A 21,130-nucleotide genomic window follows, 5' to 3' on the forward strand; every position below is an offset into this window, starting at 1 on the left:
TTTTTTTTTTTATAATTTTTTGTTAAGTCAGATACAAAATATTTATTACATTCTGGGAATCTACAACATTTGAGATATGACATATGTTACAAGTGGAAAGATTCATCTTAAAATCTACGAATTATATTTTGGGACCACCTAAGGCGGACAGTATTAGGAAAGTACCATATGGGTTACATATTTATAACAGAAATACAATATGTTCATGTAATATGAACTGGTGGTATTAACTTACATAAGGCACGTATGCATTTAAATGCAATACGTATGCACTCAAGATATGTGATATAAACATATTTACTTAGGTTTGGGCAATTAATTGCAAATGCACTTGTGCAGTTGAAAACAGCCCAAACCGTACAACATAAATTATATGACAGCACACACACATGTATTAAATTGTATACTGGAAACAACCCCATGTGGTGTGCTGTAACATACATACATATATTTAATTAGATAGAATAGTTTTAAAATTTGTATATAAGCAAGAAAAATACAAAATAAAATCAGAATGAAAGATTTCTCACTTAATATAAGACGTTTCATTTCCCCCCACCAGAGGTAAGGAATGAATAATTCTTTATTGAGTTTACATTTTGGTTCTTCGAGCCGGATTTAGAGCTCGGCCAAATACACAAAAGTCCTGTATTTACAAAACAGGCGATATACAAAAAAGCCCTGTTCAAAATACAGGCAAACTAAAACAAAAATAATTGTAAGACGGGTGTATATTCCCGCATATTAGCAAATTAAAACCAAAATAATTGTAAGACGGATGTATATTCCCGCATATTAGCAACATAAAACAATTAGAATGAATAAATTCTCACTCGATGAAGGTCTTTTCATTTCCCCCCACCAGAGGTAAGGAATGAATAATCTGTTTTGAGTTTTTACATTTTTGGTCCTTCGAGCCGGATGAAGAGCTCGGCCAAAATCAAAAAGTCCTGTATTTAAAAAACAGGCAATATACAAAAAAGCCTTGTTCAAAATACAGGCAAATTAGAACAAAAATAATTGTAAGACGGGTGTATATTCCCGCATATTGATAACATAAAAATAATAATTGTAAGACGGGTGTATATTCCCGCATATTAACAACATAAAATAAAGAGAATGAAATAATTCTCAGCTCAGTGAAGGTCCTTTCATTTCCCCCCACCAGTGGTAAGGTTTGATAAAATCTTCATTGAGTTTTAAACATTTTTGGGCCTATCGAGCCTAAAAAAAAAAAAAAAACAAAGAGCTCAGCCAAATTTAAAAAGCCCTGATATTATAAAAATACAAATAAAAAAAAGTAAGCCCTGTTATTAATATAAATACAGGCAAAATTAAATTGTAAGACGGGTGTATATTCCCGCATATTGACTAAAAAAAAATAATAATTGTAAGACGCGTGTATATTCCCGCATATTGATTAAATTAAAATATTTGTAAGACGGGTGTGATGAACAGAATTCCCGCATTAGAACCGGTCGCATAAGCCGTTTTAGCAGAGACTAATCGCAGTGACCTAACTGCTAACCAAGAGATATTCAGCGGCTGTGAGTCGAGGCACAGCAATGTCAACTAGGCGACCAAATCAAATACCTCCAACGATTTCTTTGGAGAAAAACAAGCAGTTCATCAATAAATACGAAAAGTGTTGCGGAAAAACTCTCAAAATGGGAATAAACAGGAAGAAAATTCCTGAAGCCCAAGCGGATTTTTCCGAAAAGGTGTTGTGCACGACCAACACTTTTCCAACAAAGCCATCAAGTAAAACAAAAATTGAAGAAGTTGAAGCTAAACACCAAGATTTAGATCGAAAAACTTCCATATTCATGACATCCAAAATCTAAAAAGCAAAATAGATTTTAATGTAGAAATTGAAATCTTATTCGAAGAAATTTATGACGAATACTACGAAGAGCTTAAAAATTAAAAAAAAGGTTACAAAAAGAAGAGCCTAAAATTTCTTTTCGCCCTAACTTTGAAGAAAGAAAAATAATAAAAATTCCAACATTTTATGGCGATATTAAGGAATGGGCCAATTTTTACAACGTGTTCCAAGTTATGGTACATGACAACGAGCAGATGCCGAACATAGAAAAAATGCTGCGTCTTCGTCAATGCTTAAAAGGCGAAGCTGCACGAGTAATACAGCATTTTCAAATTTCGTCGAAAAATTATGAAGCTGCATGGAGTCAACTTAAGAAAAAGTACGACAATCAGCCAATTCTGTTCATCATACCAAAATTATCTACAACTGCGACGAAACTAATTAATGCAGTGCAAAATATTGAAGACGAAAAACTAATAACAGTTCGATCACTCCCTCTATCTTCTGTTGAGGAAAAAACAACAGAAATAATAGAGGAAGATAAAAAAGAAAATGAATTTGAAGAAGAATTCTTTGAAGAATTACATAAACCTTCAAAAACTGAGGAATCTTACAATCTCATATCTTTCCGGCAGGCTCAAATTATGGAGAAATGTGGGAAAGTGAAGTCCAGACGAAATCGTTTGAAGAAAAGGACTAAACTGAAGTAATTGACCACATTTTGAAAGATTATGCTAAAACACAGAAGGAAGATTTTACTACTTAACTAAAACACATAAAGGAAAAATGCAGCGATGCAGAAGGTGATACTACCGGCAGGAATTCAGCGCAAAAGAGTACAAAACTGGTTGCAGCTTTGAAGGACACAAGAACATCCAAGGGTGGATCCAGCAGCATTAAGGACGAACGTAAATGCAGCAAGTCTGATGACGATAAATCAAAGAGAAAAGATGAGAAGTCCGGCGACAAAAAGGATAAAGACATTAGTGAACAAAAATCATCTTCAAACCAGATTTCGCAGAAGGATGACAAAGAAAAGTCTTCAGTGAATATCTCTACAAAATCGTCGTCCACAGGAAAGCAGACAACACCTTCACGTAATCTTTGGGTATCCGGGTTATATTCATTAACGAGAGCCAGTGATCTGAAAACAATATTTTCTAAATATAGAAAAGTTATCGGAGCCAAGGTGGTCACCAACACCCGAACTCCGGGTAATCGGCAGCTCAACAAGTGTCGCCAAAACACGTGTGGATACAACAAAAAAATGAAGACAAGAAGATACAAGACACAACTTCTACGACGAGAGACGACAAACGTAAAACTATTGATACAAAGAAGGACCATGCATCAAAGAAACCTGAAGTGGAAAAGGATGAGCAACGCGATAAAGAAAAGGAGAAGGACCATATGAAAGACGTAAAAGTAAAAAAAGACGTACATAAAACTATTGAAATAGCCGAAATAGATCTAGTTGGAAAAGCGGATGTAGTAACAACCATTTGGGAGTTACTAATACCATGGCAGCTTGCGTTAACAAACGAAACGTCGATTACAATCTGCGGTAGGAAGTCACTTTTGTCGCCCAGGGGAATGTTCAAAAATGAACATGGACATTCAGTACGCATTGTTATTATACTTAAGAATATTCAACATATTAGATAAGATATGAAACAGTGTAATTCTCACAATTTTAGAAACACATACAGTCCACTAAAATTGAACAATTACTTTTTCCCTCGGCAATATGTTCAAATATATTGAACAGACATATCTTCGCCAATGCCGAGGCAATACAATACATACAATAAATAAACACATAATATACAAGCATATATATGCAACACATATACATACATACATGAGGCACGTATGCATTTAAACGCAATACGTATGCACTCAAGATATGTAATATAAACATATTTACTAGGGTTTGTGCAATTAATTACAAATGCAATTGTGCACTTGAAAACAGCCCAAACCATACAACATAAATTATATGACAGCACACACACATGTGCGTGTATACTGGAAACAACCCCATGTGGTGTGCTGTAACATACATACACATACATACATATATTTAATTAGATAAGATAGTTTTAAAATTTGTATATAAGCAAGAAAAATACAAAATAAAATCAGAATGAAATAATTCTCAGCTCAGTGAAGGTATTTTCATTTCCCCCCACCAGAGGTAAGGAATGATAAATCTTTGTTGAGCTTTAACACTGGCGTTTTCCGGATATTTGAATTCTTTTGGACAAGGGCTCTTCACCTTAATATTTGGTGTTTCAATTATTCCGTTTAAAGTATTTAACATAGTGCTTTCACTGACAATTTAAATTTTTCAAAACTAGATTTTTTCATTATACTTATGGTTGAGCCTGAGGCAACCAGAGCATAAAATTGTGTCTCAAAAAGCGTTAATACCATTATAATTTTATTTTCCCAATATTCCGAGGCTAGTTTGTAAAAAACTCCTCGTTCGTTTTGGATTCTTGTAGATCACCTCTTCTACTCAATGTGTCCACGTCCATGGGTTCAACTCCCGTTCTTTGTAATTATTGTCAACTATTTTCCGAGCTTCTTTACTATCTCCAGTAATTTAAATAGTTTTGATTAGATTTAATTTGCATTGAATAATTTCGATGACTTTGGCCCGATTGCCGTCTTGTATGGTTGTTTTGTTGTCTATGGGAACTCATTTGATGTTGTCCAGATTGTGGACGATACTGTTGTCCTGAGGAATTTTGGTTTTGTGAACGATATCATCCTGAAAAACTTTGATTTTGTTGTGGACGATATGGCCCCGAAAGTTGTTTGTTTTGATTATGGGTTATGTCTCTATCCCTTTTGTATCGAATGAAAATTTTAATTGTTAATATCATTATTTCTGGTATTAAGTTGAAAATTGGTTTCCTTTAGTTTTAGATGAGGATTTCGATTTTCCTCATCCAAATCAGTAAATTTATAAATTTCATTTGATTTGTCTGTTACTGATGTCATTGATTGCACTGTATATGAAAATGTCGCTGTCGCTCTATTTGTTCTGCCGTTATACCTTTTGTTTTTTACAAATCACAACCTACAAAATAATAACAAAATGCTTTTGTATAATCGTATATTCTGAAGTTAATTAGTTGAGGCGAGTAGAGTTGTATATATTCTTAAGGTTTAATATTTTAATAATGGGTTGTCAAAAAAGTCTTGCGGTATTATTATTGAATTTTTTTTTTATAGAAATTGAAATGAATTTTTGATGACTCATGCCCAGCTCTTGACCGATGCTACGGCTGCTACTATGCCGGTCTCTTTCGACCAATTCAGCGATTTTATCGCAATTTTCGACGACAGGCCCTCTACACCAGAACGAAAACGTTGAGACCAAAGGTTGTGCGGTGGAAATGGAAACTGTATCGGGTCCATAAGCTGCACAAATTTTATTGGCGGCTTGAGATGCATTTTTGCCTTTATCGTAGTAGTACTGTTAAATATGCCGTATTTTCTCTTTATTTTGCTCCATGTTTGCGACGCTATAACTCACGAACGACTTAAAAGAAACGACAATCAGTCAAACACGTGTTACCGCGTGAAATGAGCTTTCCAAAAAGGTATAGCATGACCCGATGCGACGAATAAAACTAGAACTACGCGCTTTCAGCGCCAACTAGCGAAAATACCGCAAGACGTTTTTGACAACCTTATATATTACCTATAGTGTAACATGTATTAGTGTTTTTTTACCTTGCTGTTGTTGTTGCTGGCTTTGATGATAATATTGACTGTTGCTACTGTTACTGTTGCTTTTGCTGCTACTCCTGTTTTAGTTGTTATTGTCTTTGCTGCTACTGCTGTTGTTGTTTTTGTTGCTTCTTTAAAAATATATCTATATAGCACGAACATTTTTCGTTGAGTTCGCAATATTTCATCGCTTTATGTTCAGTGGTTTATAAGAAAATAATTTTGCAATTTTACCGTGCTATAAATTTTAACCTTCAATAACAGTAACAAAAAAATGAGTTACGAGGAAATATTTATATCACGAACCATGCGTCTGGTCCCTCACTCAATGAACTGCTAATTTTGAAAATCAGTGATTTTGCGAAATTTTCAGGGACCACTTGACGAGGTTAGACCCTAGTATTAACCTTCGGGTTCGGCATTTAAAACGATATGGCCTTTTCGTTACTTTTTTAAGTCAATTTCTGTCTTAATATCGGATAACCATCATCATTTAATCCCTATTTTGGAACAACTCATACTAGAGAAATGTATGGACTTTAATTTCTCTAAATATTTGTTTTTGTTGCAAGTTTCGAATTTCGTTCTTATCTTATTACTTACTGACATAGAATAAGGATATTGTTTTGACCGAATTGGCCTGTTCTTATTGATTTTCATTTCCGCTTCTTCTTCTTCTTCACTGGCGTAGAAACCGTTTACGCGGTTATAGCCGAGTTAACAACAGAGGCGCCAGTTGTTTCTTCTTATCGCTACGTGGCGCCAGTTGAGGATTCCCAGTGAACTCACGTCCTTCTCCACCTGGTCCTTCCAACAGAGTGGAAGTCTTCTTCTGCTTCCCTCCGCGGGGGTACTGCTTCGAATACTTTCAGATCTGGCGTGTTTTCGTCCATTCGGACAACATGACCTAGCCAGCGTAGCCGCTGTCTTTTCATTCGCTGAACTATGTCAATGTTGTCGTATATCTCATACAGCTCATCGTTCCATCGAATGCGATATTCGCCGTGGCCAACGCGCAAAGGTCCATAAATCTTTCGCAAAACTTTTCTCTCGAAAACTCGCAACGTCGACTCATCAGATGTTGTCATCTTCCATGCCTCTGCACCATATACCAGGTCGGGAATAATGAGTGACTTTTGTTTTTGTTCATCGAGAGTGGACTTTACTTCTCAATTGCTTACGTAGTCCGAAGTAGCACCTATTGGCAAGAGATATCCTGCGTTGGATTTCGAGGCTGACGTTGTTGCTGATGTTGATGCTGGTCCGAGATGGACGAAATTATCTATAACTTCGAAGTTATGTCGTCCGACCATATTTTACAAAGTAGCTGATGCATGCTCCTTATCAGGTCGTCGCCGCCGTGTTTGATTAGCTCGGCCGGCAATCCATCGACCCCCGCCGCTTTGTTGTTCTTCAGACAGGTAATTGCTATTCGAACTTCTCCATGGTCGGGTAATGGAACGTCTGCTCCATCGTCATCGATTGGGGAATCGGGTTCGCCTTCTCCTGGCGTTCTGCTCTCACTGCCATTCTGCAGGCTGGAGAAGTTTTCTCTCAATAATTTTAGTATGCTTTGAGCATCAGTTTCTAGATTTCCTCGGTAACTCTGCCACTTGCACGTCAAACAAAAAATGCCCAAATTCAAAAAAGTGTGGAAACTGCGGGGGAAACCACACAGCAAACTACAGAGGTTGTGCAGCCTACAAGGAGCTAAAAAATCGGATCAACCAACGTGTAGTCTCCGAACGCAATCATAATGTACCGAACGTTGTATCCTCCATTATGAATCCGCTGATAGCTCCATCAAAAACCGTGAAGGGCGTATCATTTGCAAACGTCCTAAAATCAGGCCTAGGAAAACTCACAACTACAGTAACAACGAGTCTTATTGAGCCTCAAGAACGGCAACCCTACGTTCAATCCGGTAGTCAATCGAATATCGAAGCAATGATAGCGTCAATGCAACATAGCATGATGAACTTCATAACGTTCATGCAGAACACAATGCAAGACCGCATGCGAAATCAAAACACACTGCAGCAACTGCTTGCCAACCAAAGTTCAAAATAATGAGCTCGCTTAAAATTGTTTTATGGAATGCAAAAGGTATACCTTGCCATATACTAGGGCTATCACAATTTCTCAATGACATGGAACTTGATATAATGCTTCGTGCAGAAACTCACCTAATTAATAAATACAACTTTCATGTATCGGGATATATCTTCTATTGTACGAATCATCCAGATGGAAAGACACATTGTGGAACTGGTATCTTAATCAGGAGTTGCATTAATTACGATTCTTTAACTGAAACTGCTGAGAATTATCTGCAAGCAACATCAATATGCGTGTAGACAAAGCAAGGTGACATTACTTTGTCCGCCGTATATTGTCCTCCCCGTTTCACGATAACAGAAAAGCAATTTTTAGATTTCTTCAGCTCGCTGGGAGAATGCTTTCTTGCTGCAGGTGATTATAAAGCGAAACACCCTCACTGGGGTTCCCGTTATGTAACCCTAAAGGGAAGCAATTATATAACGCCCTCATACATATGTAAAAGAAACGAGCTGGATTACGTGTCTCCTGGAAAGCCTATATATTGATCGGCAGACCCGAAAAAGCTGCCAGATTTAATTGACTTCGCAGTAACTAGGAAAATTCCTCACAGCCTTATTAGTGCAGAAACAAGAGCAGACCTCTCATCAGAACACTCACCAGTTCTCTTCACTTTGCGGCATCAGTCACACTATAAACAGTTACCTCATATTCTCACGTCAAAAGCTACAAACTGGTTAAAGTACAAAAAATACATCTGCATACACATAGAACTCGAATCAAATTTAGATACACCGGTCGATATTGAAAACACCATCGCAGCACTCGAATCAACCATCATAACAGCCGCCAAAATATTCAAAAACTGTCACCGACTAGTACAAAGCAGCAGTTGTGGAAAGCACATCAAACTCTAAGCGAAATGCCAATACGTGACAATAAAGGCAAATGGGCTCGGAGTGATGCAGAAAAATCAGCTACCTTCGCTGCTCATCTAAAAAATGTCTTCCAGCCAAACCCAGGTACTAATGACTTTACACCAGTGGTCGGCAAAAGTTAAACTGTGACTGTGTTGGTGAGCACAAGCGAACTGCTCCGCATGAGCATCCCAGTCGGAAATTGCGTGAATTGGAAAAAAAGTTATAACTTATTGCGTTTCAATGAGAACATAAAAAAAGGTATTGCATATACAGTGTACATACGTGCATAGATACAAACTTAAATAAAACATTCAAAAATTCATTTGGATTTAGGTATGTTATGTAACATACATAGTTACTTACATAAAAATATAATAAAAATTATAAAAATAATTTGCATGATTTTTGAAGCAGGCAATCAAATTCCGAAAATATATGTACACCTTATGATATTTCTGTGATAAAATTATCAATAATAATATTTTTAGGGCAGTTTCTTATTAAAAGAATGTATTTTAAATGCGCTGAGGTCAGTTTGTTGCGTTGCTTTGAGCAAACGAACTTTAAGTCGGAAAAAATTTGCTCGCAAAAATATGTCGAAGGAAAAAGTGACAAAAACAAATAAGAAATTCTTTTTACATGAGGATGAAATGATTCATCCAAATGTTTCCAGAACTCCAAAATATTCGATTTATTTGAAACACACATTTCGCTTCGCAATATTATTAACTCAGATAGGATTTCCAATTTGTATTTGCTAACATCGCAATTAAAGGGATCTTCAAAAATATCGATTAGTGGTTGAAAACAAGCAAAATCCTTAAATCTATCTTCAAAGTTATTTAACAGTGTTTCCAATATTGCAATATAATCATGTGATTTATTAACTTGTTTAAGTTTTGCATAAACAAAAACAGTTTTCGGAAAATGGGAATAATCATGCGACTGAATTTCATTTAACAGTAAAAATAATTTTGTTTTAAATTCATGCAGATTTTTTACCGCATCTTGCATTCTTCTGTCCCTTCCTTGAAGCTGTAAATTCAGTTCGTTTAAAATTAAGGTGACATCGGCTAAAAATGCCAAATCTAAAATAAAACTTCATCTTTTAAAGAACGAATCTCGAATTTGAATTTTTCCATATTTTCAGTTTCGAGAAACTCCAGAACTTCCTCCCTTAATTCAAACAATCTGTTTAGACAATCACCACGCCTTAGCCAACGAACATCTGTAAACATTTTAAGGTCGGAGTGGCCAGCGCTCGTATTTTTTAAAAAGTTTACAAATTTTCTGTGGGTAAATGAATGATGCCCAGCTCGCACCTTATTAATTATTTGTTCCGCAAGTTTCATGACCCACCCGGTCATTGCTGATAAATTTAGAAGCGAGTGCAACTTAGTGAATTATGCAATGCAAAGTATGCCCCGAAATACCATGTTTTTTCAATTGCCCTATGAAGCCTTCATATTTTCCAGTCATGACATTTGCACCATCTGTACACACTCCCGCAAATTTATTGATGTCAATAACTGAAAAAACCTTTTCGTTAACGACATTGAACAAAAGCTTTCCCGTCACATTCCCATAGAATGCTTCAAGAGAAAACAATGTTTCAGTTACTTCGCAATTTATATCTACGGTTTGAACACGTATAGCTAATTGACAAAGATCGTTAACATCGGTGGTTTCGTCTAAACATATAGAAAAAAGTTTGCAATCATTAATTTTTTTCAATATTGCTGATTCAATGCACATTCCTAATTGATCAGTACATCGCGCTACAGTTCGTAGGGATAAAGGAATAGTTTCAAATAATTCTATGTTATGTTTAAAATTTTGTAAAATTTTTGTACACATTTGTTTAACAAAACCCCATCAGCAAAAGGTCTGCCTTGTTTTACAATATCAAAGCTAATTAAGCATGAAATTTCCGTTTTTAATTTTTATTTGAATGGCCTATATCCTCCAAACCCTCGGTTTCCGTTAACCACCCTTTAATTCTTTGCAAAAAAATTTTTCTTTCTTCATTAAAAAGACGTTGTCTTTCTTCTTCATTCCGTTTTTTTAAATCATTGTGAAAATGTTCGAAATGTCTTTTCAAAGCATAATTTCTGGTTTGTCTTTTTAATGTCTTAAAACACAAAATGCATTGCATTTCACCAAAAGCATTTTCAAGCATAAAGTATGTCTCGCAAGACATCTTTGCATTTAAGAAACAAAACGCAACGGTCAAACACGATGTTGATTCGTTGCTGTCTCGCCAACGACTAAACGATAGAGCGTAAGAATACGTGTGAAGTGAGAGGGCACAATTGTGCTATGAAATGCCGACCACTGCTTTACACTGCCAACCGCACCCTATTTGATGCAATCTGAGCCAGTGAAATTCATACCTGAAGAGATATCCAAAATAATTATGTAGAAATTGAAACAAAGAAAAACTCCTAGGCACGACTAAATTATTTCAAAAATGATTATTGAGCTACCAAACTGTGCTATAATCTGCAACTGTATGTTTTTCAAGGCAATCACAAATAAGCTCACTTTCCTCAACAATGGAAAAAGTCAACTATAGTGATGATACCTAAGCCTGGAAAGGACAAAAAGCAGTCATCCTCCTATAGGCTCATCAGCTTGCTATCGTGCATGTCGCAACTATTTGAAAGACTTCTTAGGCTCCGCATTAAGCCACATCTTCAAACCTACAACATAATAACATCTCACAAGTACATAGGATCACATCTGAAATTCGAACAGCTTTTGAATAGCGGGAATACTGCACTGCAATATTTCTTGATGTCGCGCAGGCTTTTGATCGAGTATGGTTAGATGGTCTTATGTATAAAGGCCATTCCATCAATTGGCGACATGGTTTTGTACCCGTGTTCCGATCAAACAAAAAAATTAAAATTTCTTTTATTTTTTAACGACCTGAAAATTGAGTGCAAAAAATTTTAAAGTTATACAATTTTATGTAGCTTTTTTTATGAGCTTTCTGATAAAAATATTGCACTCAATTTTCAGGTCTTTAAAAAATAAAAGAAATAGTAATTTTTTTGTTTGATCAGAATACGGGTACAAAACCATGTCGCCAATTAATGGAATGGCCCATAAAATAAAACCGCTACTGTCGCAAAACACCCACGAGCTGCTTAAATCCCACCTTTATGATCTGAACTACATCTTAAGCCCAAACGATTGAAACTGGTGTACCACAAGGAGATGTTCTAGGCCCAATGTTGTATATTTTATACGCTTCAGATATCCCAATAAACCACTATGTCTACTTTTGCCGATGACACTGCAATAATCAGTCAATTCATGCAAATGCACTCCTAGGAAATCATATTGAAGCTGTGGCCAACTGGCTCGCAAACTGAATAATAAAGGTTAACGAGCAAAAATGTAAGCACGTAACATTTCCCCTAAACAAGAGCAGCTGTTCGCCTTTGACACTGAACAACGTGCAAGTATAAATACCACAAAGCCATCATGTTACTTACCTCGGGGTCCATCTGGATAGGCGACTTATTTGGCGAAACCACATAGAGGCTAAAAGGACTTATCTTAAGTTAAAGCCAGGTTCTTTGCACTGGCTTATTAATTATTATAAAATCATTATATACAACACAGTTTTAAAACCAATCTGGACCCATGGATGTGATCTGTGGGGCAACGCGAGTAACAGCAACATCGAAATTCTTCGTCGTGCGCAATCAAAAATTCTTCGTACAATCACCGGAGCACCGTGGTATATCCGAAATGAGAACATCCAACGCGACTTAAGAATTCCAGACGTACGAACTGAAATAGAGCAACGAAGCGCGAAATATGCATTGAAACTTTCGGTTCACCCAAACCAACTAGCCAGGTGGTTATTGCGTCTGAACAGGAGCTCAAAGTTACGTAGAAACGACTTACCAGTGCAAACGTAATATATTTTAGGCCCAATTAAAAAAATAATCATCCATGTAGGGTGTAAATTAAGTGAGTAATTTAAGATTCGCAAACTTATTGTTAGGCTCTTAAGTAGGGCAGATTCAATAAATAATTGTCAAGTTTAAAGTGTGATATAAGTACATAAGCCTAAAAACATTTTATATTTGTTTAGTTATAACTACGGAAGATAAAAAGAAACGATTTTTCCGCCTGCTACTCTAAAAAAATATGTACTTAAACACTTCTAAGAAAATCTCTCCAAGTATGAGCTGTTAATTTTACCGGGAAGGTCATGTGCCTTACAATTTTATATTTTTTCTTATTAACCCTTATGTGAGCACCCGGTACCGGGTACCCGGGTGCCCACCACCACACTTTTCTGCTAGCAATTCGGTGAAATAATTTTTTATCGATCTAAGCTTCCAGATCCTTGCGATTTAACTTCCAACAAAGCTATTTTAGTATTCAAAATGGGAAAACAAAATTTTATGAAGTTGAAAATTATGTATGAAATTAGGTAACTCGTGGGGAGCACCCGGGTACCCACTATATGAAAAACAATGCAATCACCTGTAAATGAGATTGAATATAGATAAATGTTTTAACTATATAAGTTGGGATAATAAATAATTAATAACATGAATTCGTAACATAAATTTATTAAAATCTTCATTAATTATTCAGCACAATCAGGACATATTACTTTCGATATACCCGTATAAGGTTTATTTTTCTCCAATGTACCAGTTCTTGTCAATTTCCATGAGAGTAAGTGTTTAGCAAGAGGCAAAGTCGTAAAATAAGTTTCCATTATTATATTTCGGAAACTTCCTTTGAACGGAGCTGCAAGTTCTTTTATTACTATCTTTCCTTAATTTTTGTTCTCGAACATTTGCAGCGTTTTCAGTATCGCAAATCCACCAAATTTTCATGCCATATTTTTCGAGTTTCGAAGGAATGTACTGGGTGAATTTTGTGTGTCTACGATATGTATAATTTTTCGTACTTAACTTTACCCAAATTTGCATTGAACATTGTCCATAAATCACGTATAGGAGTAGCTTTATCATTTTCTGTACATGCTTGGCATGTGTTGGATAAAGATAAAGAGGATACGAGTTACTCTTCCACATATAGTATTATTGGCGCAAGAGAAAATGAGAATCCCATTGAACAGATACATTTCTTACACAGTAACCGAACGCCACCCTCTATTCGAATTAGGATTTTGCGCGTTAGGATCTTTATAGACGATTAGAGCTTTCTGGTTAGTATAGGGAACAATTAAATCAATTATTTCAACTGAGATTATAGTCCTAAATTTATCTCCTAGCAATGTTTCTGTAGATCTAGCAGGGCCACTTTTCTGTCGCAAAATATTTTGAGAAGCAGTTTGTCAAATTTCAGGCGGTTTCTTACACCACGCAGTTTGGTTTTTTGCAATGTGTTCATCGCTATTTTCTATATCTGCTTCTTCCCCTCTATTCGATACACCTGCGGCTGTGTCTTTTGCTTCACTCTCTTCTGACTCACTGATCATGTTCCCCGTACGGTGAAAGTCGTAATATCATTGGACAAAATTTTGCTCACCATCCGAATTGATGAGGTGATAGATGATCTTCCATTACTAACTGCCAATTATTATCTCTCATAAATGCTCGATTGAGTCCAGAAATTATTCGAAATTGTTCGATTAATAGTTAATAATGTCGATTCTAACGCAAAGCCGCTCTATGCACATCGACGGAGTCGACTTTTCATGCTTTACACGACATTCCTCATCAACTGTTCACTTCTCCCTGTCACTGTCGACGTGTAAAGGTGAAAACTGACCATGTCCCACCCGTAGAGCGCGAGATTTCGCTATCACGATTTCTCTTCCAGAAAAATAAAATGTGCGACAAGAGTCAAACTCAGGTAAATTACTTGTTATATTCTCTTAAAAGAATTATTAAACTGTTTTTTTTTTTTTTATAATTTCGTTCGCTTCCAAACTTAGAAAGTGTTTTATTATAGTGATGGGTACCCGGGTACCCAGGGTGCTCATTAACGTGGCTAAAGCTGGGTGCTCACATAAGGGTTAATAATTATATAAGCCTATAGGCTATATAGCATCACGCTGCGACCAATAGGAGCGAAGAAACAGTGGTAAATGTGTAAAAAACGGGGGAAATTATTTATCTTTGAGGGCTTCCGTTCCTTGCGCTGCGAAAGCTGTTTATGAAAATTTCGACAACAATCTCATTTACACATATTCCGCCGGCATTTTCATTTCGGTAATATGAAATTTAGAAGAGCGAGTATAAAGACGGTTGTGTTGTGTTATATTATGAAAATAAAGTACATTTTCAAAATAACATTTTTCCCAAAAATTAATATTTAGTTTAACATTGTTAATTTACAGAATAATTATGCAAATCGGGTTGGGAATGAGCGAAGTCTTAAATTTAATAAACTTATACAAGCATAAATGAAAATATCATTTCTCATTTTAAATTTATTATTTTAATTGGTATATAAAATTTATGCCACAATTATTATTATATAGTAGTCCAAAAATATGAATTCTTATTTTCCCAGAAATACATTTGTAAAAAAAAAGGTTCTTTATCCTTTGTTATTATTTTATTTTTTCCAGAAATACATTTGTAAACAAAAGGATCTTTATCCTTTTGAGAAGCAGGTGAATTTTTGCAAATATATTTTGTTTCCCATTCAGATCAGATATCTTTGCGCACAAATTTAAACCCTAGCTTGCAAATCGATCTTATCGACGTTCTCCAAACATATCTTCACGATCATAATGCGTATATTAAAAGTTTTAAGTACAATCTGGAAAAGAGAACGCCCAATGATTTAAAAATTATTATTCATGCTGATGTAAAACCGCCCAACGAGCATCAAGGTCGGTATAATGCGCCGGTAGTAGATGAGGTAGCTGTTCTTTTAATCGACGAAGACAAAGGTCTCCGAGATATTGTGTTGACTGAGAGAGATGGTCGACTTCAACGAGTTTCTGAAACTCATAGATCTTATGACCCGCTTCAATATCCCTTACTATTTCCCTTTGGAAACGACGGATACTGTATTAATATTCGACAGCAGGATACTACTGCTAGATCTAAAACAGTATCATGTATGCAGTTTTATGCATTTAGACTCATGGTGAGAATAAATGACTTTAACAGCATACATTATTTCAAAGGATTATTCAACCAATATTGTGTTGATATGGCGGCAAAAATGATTTCAGAGAGGCTTGACTTCATCAAAAGAAATCAAAAAAAATTGAGAGCAGAAGAATAAATTCATTTAAGAGAACAGACAGAACACTCAAATATATAACACTTCTATTTAACGCAGTACTTCGTTTACAACACTTTCCTCTTCAATGGAAGTGCTCAGAAATTATTATGATACAAAAACCGAACAAGTCAGAAAGTGAAATGAAGTCGTATAGGCCAATAAGTTTACTGCCAACGCTCTCCAAAGTATTTGAAGAAATACTTCTTGGAAGACTACTGCTTGAGCTAGAAAAACGATCTATCATTCCCGAACACCAGTTCGGTATTCGTCAAAATCACGGAACACCAGTGCAATGCCATCGTATTGTTAATACTATTCGAAAAACTATTACCTGCTCCATTTTTTCTATTGCTTAAATCTTATCTGAATGATAGATTTTTCTACGTCAAAGTTCGGGAAGAGCGATTAAATATTTATAGAATTGAGGCAGGAATCCCGCAAGGTAGCGTGTTAGGCCCAGTTTTGTATACAATATACACAAGTGATATTCCTTTGTTAGATAACGCACTAACTGCCACATATGCAGATGACACAGCAATTTTAGCATGCAGCCATTGTGCAATTGAAGCTTCGATTATGGTACAAGAAGTAGTTAGAAGTATTGATGTTTGGCTCAAAAAGTGGAATATTGCAGTGAACACAGACAAATCTGTGCACGTCACCTTCACCTTGAGAAAAGGTAATTGTCCAAGTATTTTTCTGAATAATTCTGAGATACCATCTAAAAGCGATGTTAAGTACCTAGGCTTGCATCTGGACAGAAGACTGACCTGGAAATTGCACATTCAAACTAAGAGAAAACAATTAAATCTAAAGCTTAAAAGAATGTACTGGCTTTTAGGGGAGAAATCAGAACTAAGTACAGAAAACAAATTACTACTTTACAAAACTATGCTTAAACCTATTTGGACGAACGGCATCCAGCTGTGGGGTACAGCAAGTACTTCAAACATCGAAATTCTCGAAAGATTTCAAAATATTGCACTTAGGAAAATTTTAAATGCACCCTGGTTTCTGTCAAATAAAACAATCATTAATGATACAGGTTTAGCTTTAGTTAAAAATGAAATCAAAAGATTCAGTAGAAATTATTTTAATAGATTGAGTTATCATACTAACCCAGTTGCAATAGCCCTATTAGATGACTCAAACGAAATTAACCGTCTTAAACGGCTTCATATATTAGATTTGCCATATAGAAAATAAGCTGTTTATAAGTATGTACATATGTATATCTCGTATGCACTTCTGTATATTAGTTCTGTACTCGCTGGAGTACAGCAACTTAGGTTAAGTTAATGTGGTATTACACAATTTGCTTATTGTCCTCGGACAGACTGTAAATAACGGAAATCTAAAAAAAAAAAAAAAAAAAATTAAGAGATGACGTCTTAAATGATGGGAATATAAACGCTTCAAATATTGGCCAGCACGTTATATTGCCGTCGTCATTTACAGGATCCCCCCGATTCATGAATGAAAAAAGTCAAGATGCCATGACATATGTCAGGAAATTTCGAAGACCTGATCTCTTCATTACATTTACATGTATCTCAGAATGGCCGGAAATAAAAATTGAGTTATTACCTAATCAACATTCTTACGACAGACATGATTTGGTTTCTAGAGTATTTCATTTAAAACTCAAGAAAATGATAGACCTACTAACGAAGAAGAATATTTTTGGACCATCGAAAGCTTTTGTTTACAGCGTAGAATGGCAAAAAAGAGGATTACCTCACGCCCACATTTTATTGTGGCTGGCTAACAAAGTACAACCAGATACTATAGATGCAATAATATCGGCTGAAATACCTGACAAACAACAAGATCCAATTCTTCATAATATTGTCATAAAAAATATGACACATGGTCCTTGCGGATTTCATAATCCTGCGTCACCATGTATGAAAGAAAACGTTTGTTCTAAAAAGTACCCTAAACATTTTATTTAGGAAACACAAACCGGTGATGACGGTTACCCAACCTGCAGACGCAGGTCTCCAGATAATGGCGGAAACACAGCAGTAATTCGTGTCAAAGGTACAGAAATGAGCGTGGATAATCGTTGGGTGGTTCCCTATAATCCAGTGCTATCACGAATTTTCAATGCACATATTAACGTAGAGTTTTGTCAATCGGTCAAAGCTATTAAGTACATCTGTAAGTATATTCATAAACGTTCTGATCAAGCCACATTTTCGTTACAAATGAATAACGATGAAGTAGAAAGATACCTAAATGGTCGCTATATAAGTTCCTCGGAAGCGTTCTGGAGAATTTTCCAATTTTCTATTCATGAACGTTTTCCGGCAGTAGTTCATTTGGAAAATGGACAAAGAGTTTATTTTTATAATAATGAAAATCTCGAAGATCGTGTTAACAATCCTTCATCAACGACACTTACAGCGTTCTTTTATCTTTGCAGAAGCGACGATTTTGCAAAAACCCTTTTATATCACGAAGTTCCTCAATATTACGTGTGGCATAGAAATTCATTGTCTAGAAGAAAACGTGGGCAAGATGTTGAAGGATATAGGGGTGTAAAAAAAAGACACAACTTTAGGCCCTGTTTACAACATTCATCCAACTCAAACTGAATGTTTTTATTTAAGGATGTTACTGCAATATGTTCGCGGTCCAATGTCATTTGAACATCTAAGGACCGTGAATGGTGTTATTTTCCAAACTTATCAAGGCGCTTGCAAGGAATTAGGTGTACTGGAGGGAGATGAACATGGCAAAATACCATGTCCGATGCTGTCATATCCGAGTCAGCTACAAAATTAAGGGAATTATTTACCATCATCCTTATATTTTGCCAACCATCTGACCCCCTAGAGTTATGAAATAAATTTCGTAATGCTTTATGCGAAGATATATTAAACAGACTGCGTAATGAGAATCAGGATATGACATTAGCATATAATGATGATGTATACAATGATGGACTAATCATAATTGAAGATAAAATTCATGAGATTTGCGACAAATCCCTAACTGATTTTGGTCTTCCTGCATCAAAAAGAAATTATTCGCTTTTGGACCCGTTAGAAGTAGCATTGCGAAAACCATATGATATTATTGAATTAAATGAGTATATTATGCAAAATGAACCAAGATTAGTTAATGACCAGGTGACAGCGTATAATGGTGTTCTGCAAAGTGTTCGTTTCAATGAAGGAAGAATTTTTTTTGGATGCTCCCGGTGGGACGGGCAAGACCTTCATTACTAATCTTATATTAGCGAAAGTAAGGTCTCAGGGACAGCTAGCCTTAGCAGTAGCGTCGTCAGCTATCGCTGCAACTTTATTAGCAGGTGGACGCACAGCTCATTCCACTTTTAAACTGCCCCTAAGTGTTTCTTTAGAGAAAACTAGCGTGTGCTCTATACGTAAAAATGGCCCTTTGAGAAAAGTTTTACAAGATCTCAGTTTAATAATCTGGGACGAATGTACCATCAATAGACCTCACGTAGAAGCTCTAGACAGAACTCTTAGAGATCTTAGAAGCTGTGATAAAATCATGGGTGGGATTACTGTTATGTTTGCTGGAGACTTTCGACAAACTTTACCCGTAATAGTAAGGGCAACCAGAGCAGACATTGTAAAGTCTTGCCTTAAAAGTTCTCTATTATGGAAGTTTGTAAATATTTTAAAATTATCGACAAATATGAGAGCCCATTTGGGAGGAGATAGCATAACTTTCCCTTCAAAATTACTTTTAGTAGGAGACGGGAAAATACCTCATTTTCAAAATAAAATTGAAATTGACCGCGATTTAGGAGTAAGAGTAGGTAACATTGAGGATTTAATATCAAAAGTTTACCCTGACATCAGCGAAATAGAAAATAAAGATCACCAATGGATGTGTCGAAGGGCAATATTGGCGGCGAGAAACAGTAGCGTGGACGAAATTAATGACATAATTTTAAATAAACTAGAAGGAGATATAGTCACATACACATCTATTGATAATGTAATGGATCAAGAAGATGTGGTCCATTACCCACAGGAGTTTCTAAATTCTTGGAACCTTCAAGTGGCCTTCATCCACATTCCCTTAAGCTAAAAATAGGCGGCCCAATAATTTTACTTAGGAATCTGAAACCACCTAATTTATGGTACGGGACCCGACTTCAAGTCAAATTTCTTCGCAATAACGTGATCGTTGCAATCGTTTTGACTGGTCCAGCAGTTGGTCAAACAGTACTTATACCTCGGATCCCGATGATCCCAAATGATATACCTTTTAATTTCAAAAGAATTCAATTTCCCCTTAAGCTATCCTTCGCCGTTACAATAAATAAATCACAGGGGCAAACATTTAAACACGTGGGGATCGATTTACGCCAAGACTGCTTTTCACATGGCCAATTATATGTCCCGTTGTCAATATCAGGTTGCGGAGTAAATCAATATGTTCTTCTGCCACCAGAAAATAAAACAAACAATATAATTTACGCAGAAGTTCTTTGATAACAGAAATTGACGCGGACGAAGATAAAGACGAAGCCCAAAATCACTATTCCACGCGGACGAAATCGCGGGCACAGCTAGTCTTTTTATATAGATAAAAATCTGGTCTGAAAGATTTTGTAGAAGATGGAATGCTCAAAAAAAAGGTCTCTGTTGATCTTTCCGTAAATCTAATCTCGAAGGGATGTAGATATTTCCGCGCGATCTGGGTAACGATAAATGAACTGAGGCCTTGACAGGCTTTTGACTCCTACAGATTTTTTACTTTTAGCTTGACACGGACATAGTTTGGACTATTCGTTGGATTGGCACACATTGCATAGATGGCTGATGAGTTAATGTCAAAGCATATTTCGTCTCGTTAAAACCCTGCCTCGGAGTATGTTCTCCTCTAGTCATCATTAAGTTGATGTAAGTTGAGATGAATCCTTCTTTGCGCTGGTCGGTTCTGAACGCATTGCCTCCTGAGGGAGTGCGTCAACAATCGCCTTGCTCTCGTTACTGACGCAACATTGGAACCATTCAAGTCGACTACATATCCGAAAGGTGAATAGCGGCTCTGAATGGGGACCGAAAACAACATGAATAAAGAAGTAGAAAGTTTAAGTTTGTAACCAGTATATCTTCCTACTTTCGTACACTATGTACATACAAGGTGAAATTGTTTGGATGGTTATCACACACATATATAATAAAAATATCCGTGTCACTCAAGTATATAGTAACTCCACGCCTGACTCAGATATGGTCTGAATGGGAACTCCTTAGCCCTGAAATTAGGACTGTGACAATAGAGGGACCTTGCGAGAGAATGGTCCTGAATGGAGGACGGCTTCGATTCGTAAAGAAATTCATAATTA

General features: G+C 36.1%; 1 protein-coding gene across 1 annotated transcript in view; it reads left to right on the plus strand.

Moving 5' to 3' along the window:
* LOC126765889 (U1 small nuclear ribonucleoprotein 70 kDa-like) overlaps positions 1 to 7,639 on the plus strand; it is a 12,943-nt gene extending 5,304 nt beyond the window's left edge. The window contains exons 2-4 of the mRNA XM_050483561.1: positions 2,607 to 2,922; positions 3,051 to 3,389; positions 7,308 to 7,639. Coding sequence (XP_050339518.1) covers positions 2,607 to 2,922; positions 3,051 to 3,389; positions 7,308 to 7,639 — 987 coding nt within the window. The remainder of the gene's footprint in view (positions 1 to 2,606; positions 2,923 to 3,050; positions 3,390 to 7,307) is intronic.
* Positions 7,640 to 21,130: the final 13,491 nt, after the last annotated feature.

The sequence above is a fragment of the Bactrocera neohumeralis genome, unplaced genomic scaffold, assembly GCF_024586455.1.
Source record: "Bactrocera neohumeralis isolate Rockhampton unplaced genomic scaffold, APGP_CSIRO_Bneo_wtdbg2-racon-allhic-juicebox.fasta_v2 cluster11, whole genome shotgun sequence".
NCBI lineage: Eukaryota > Metazoa > Arthropoda > Insecta > Diptera > Tephritidae > Bactrocera > Bactrocera neohumeralis.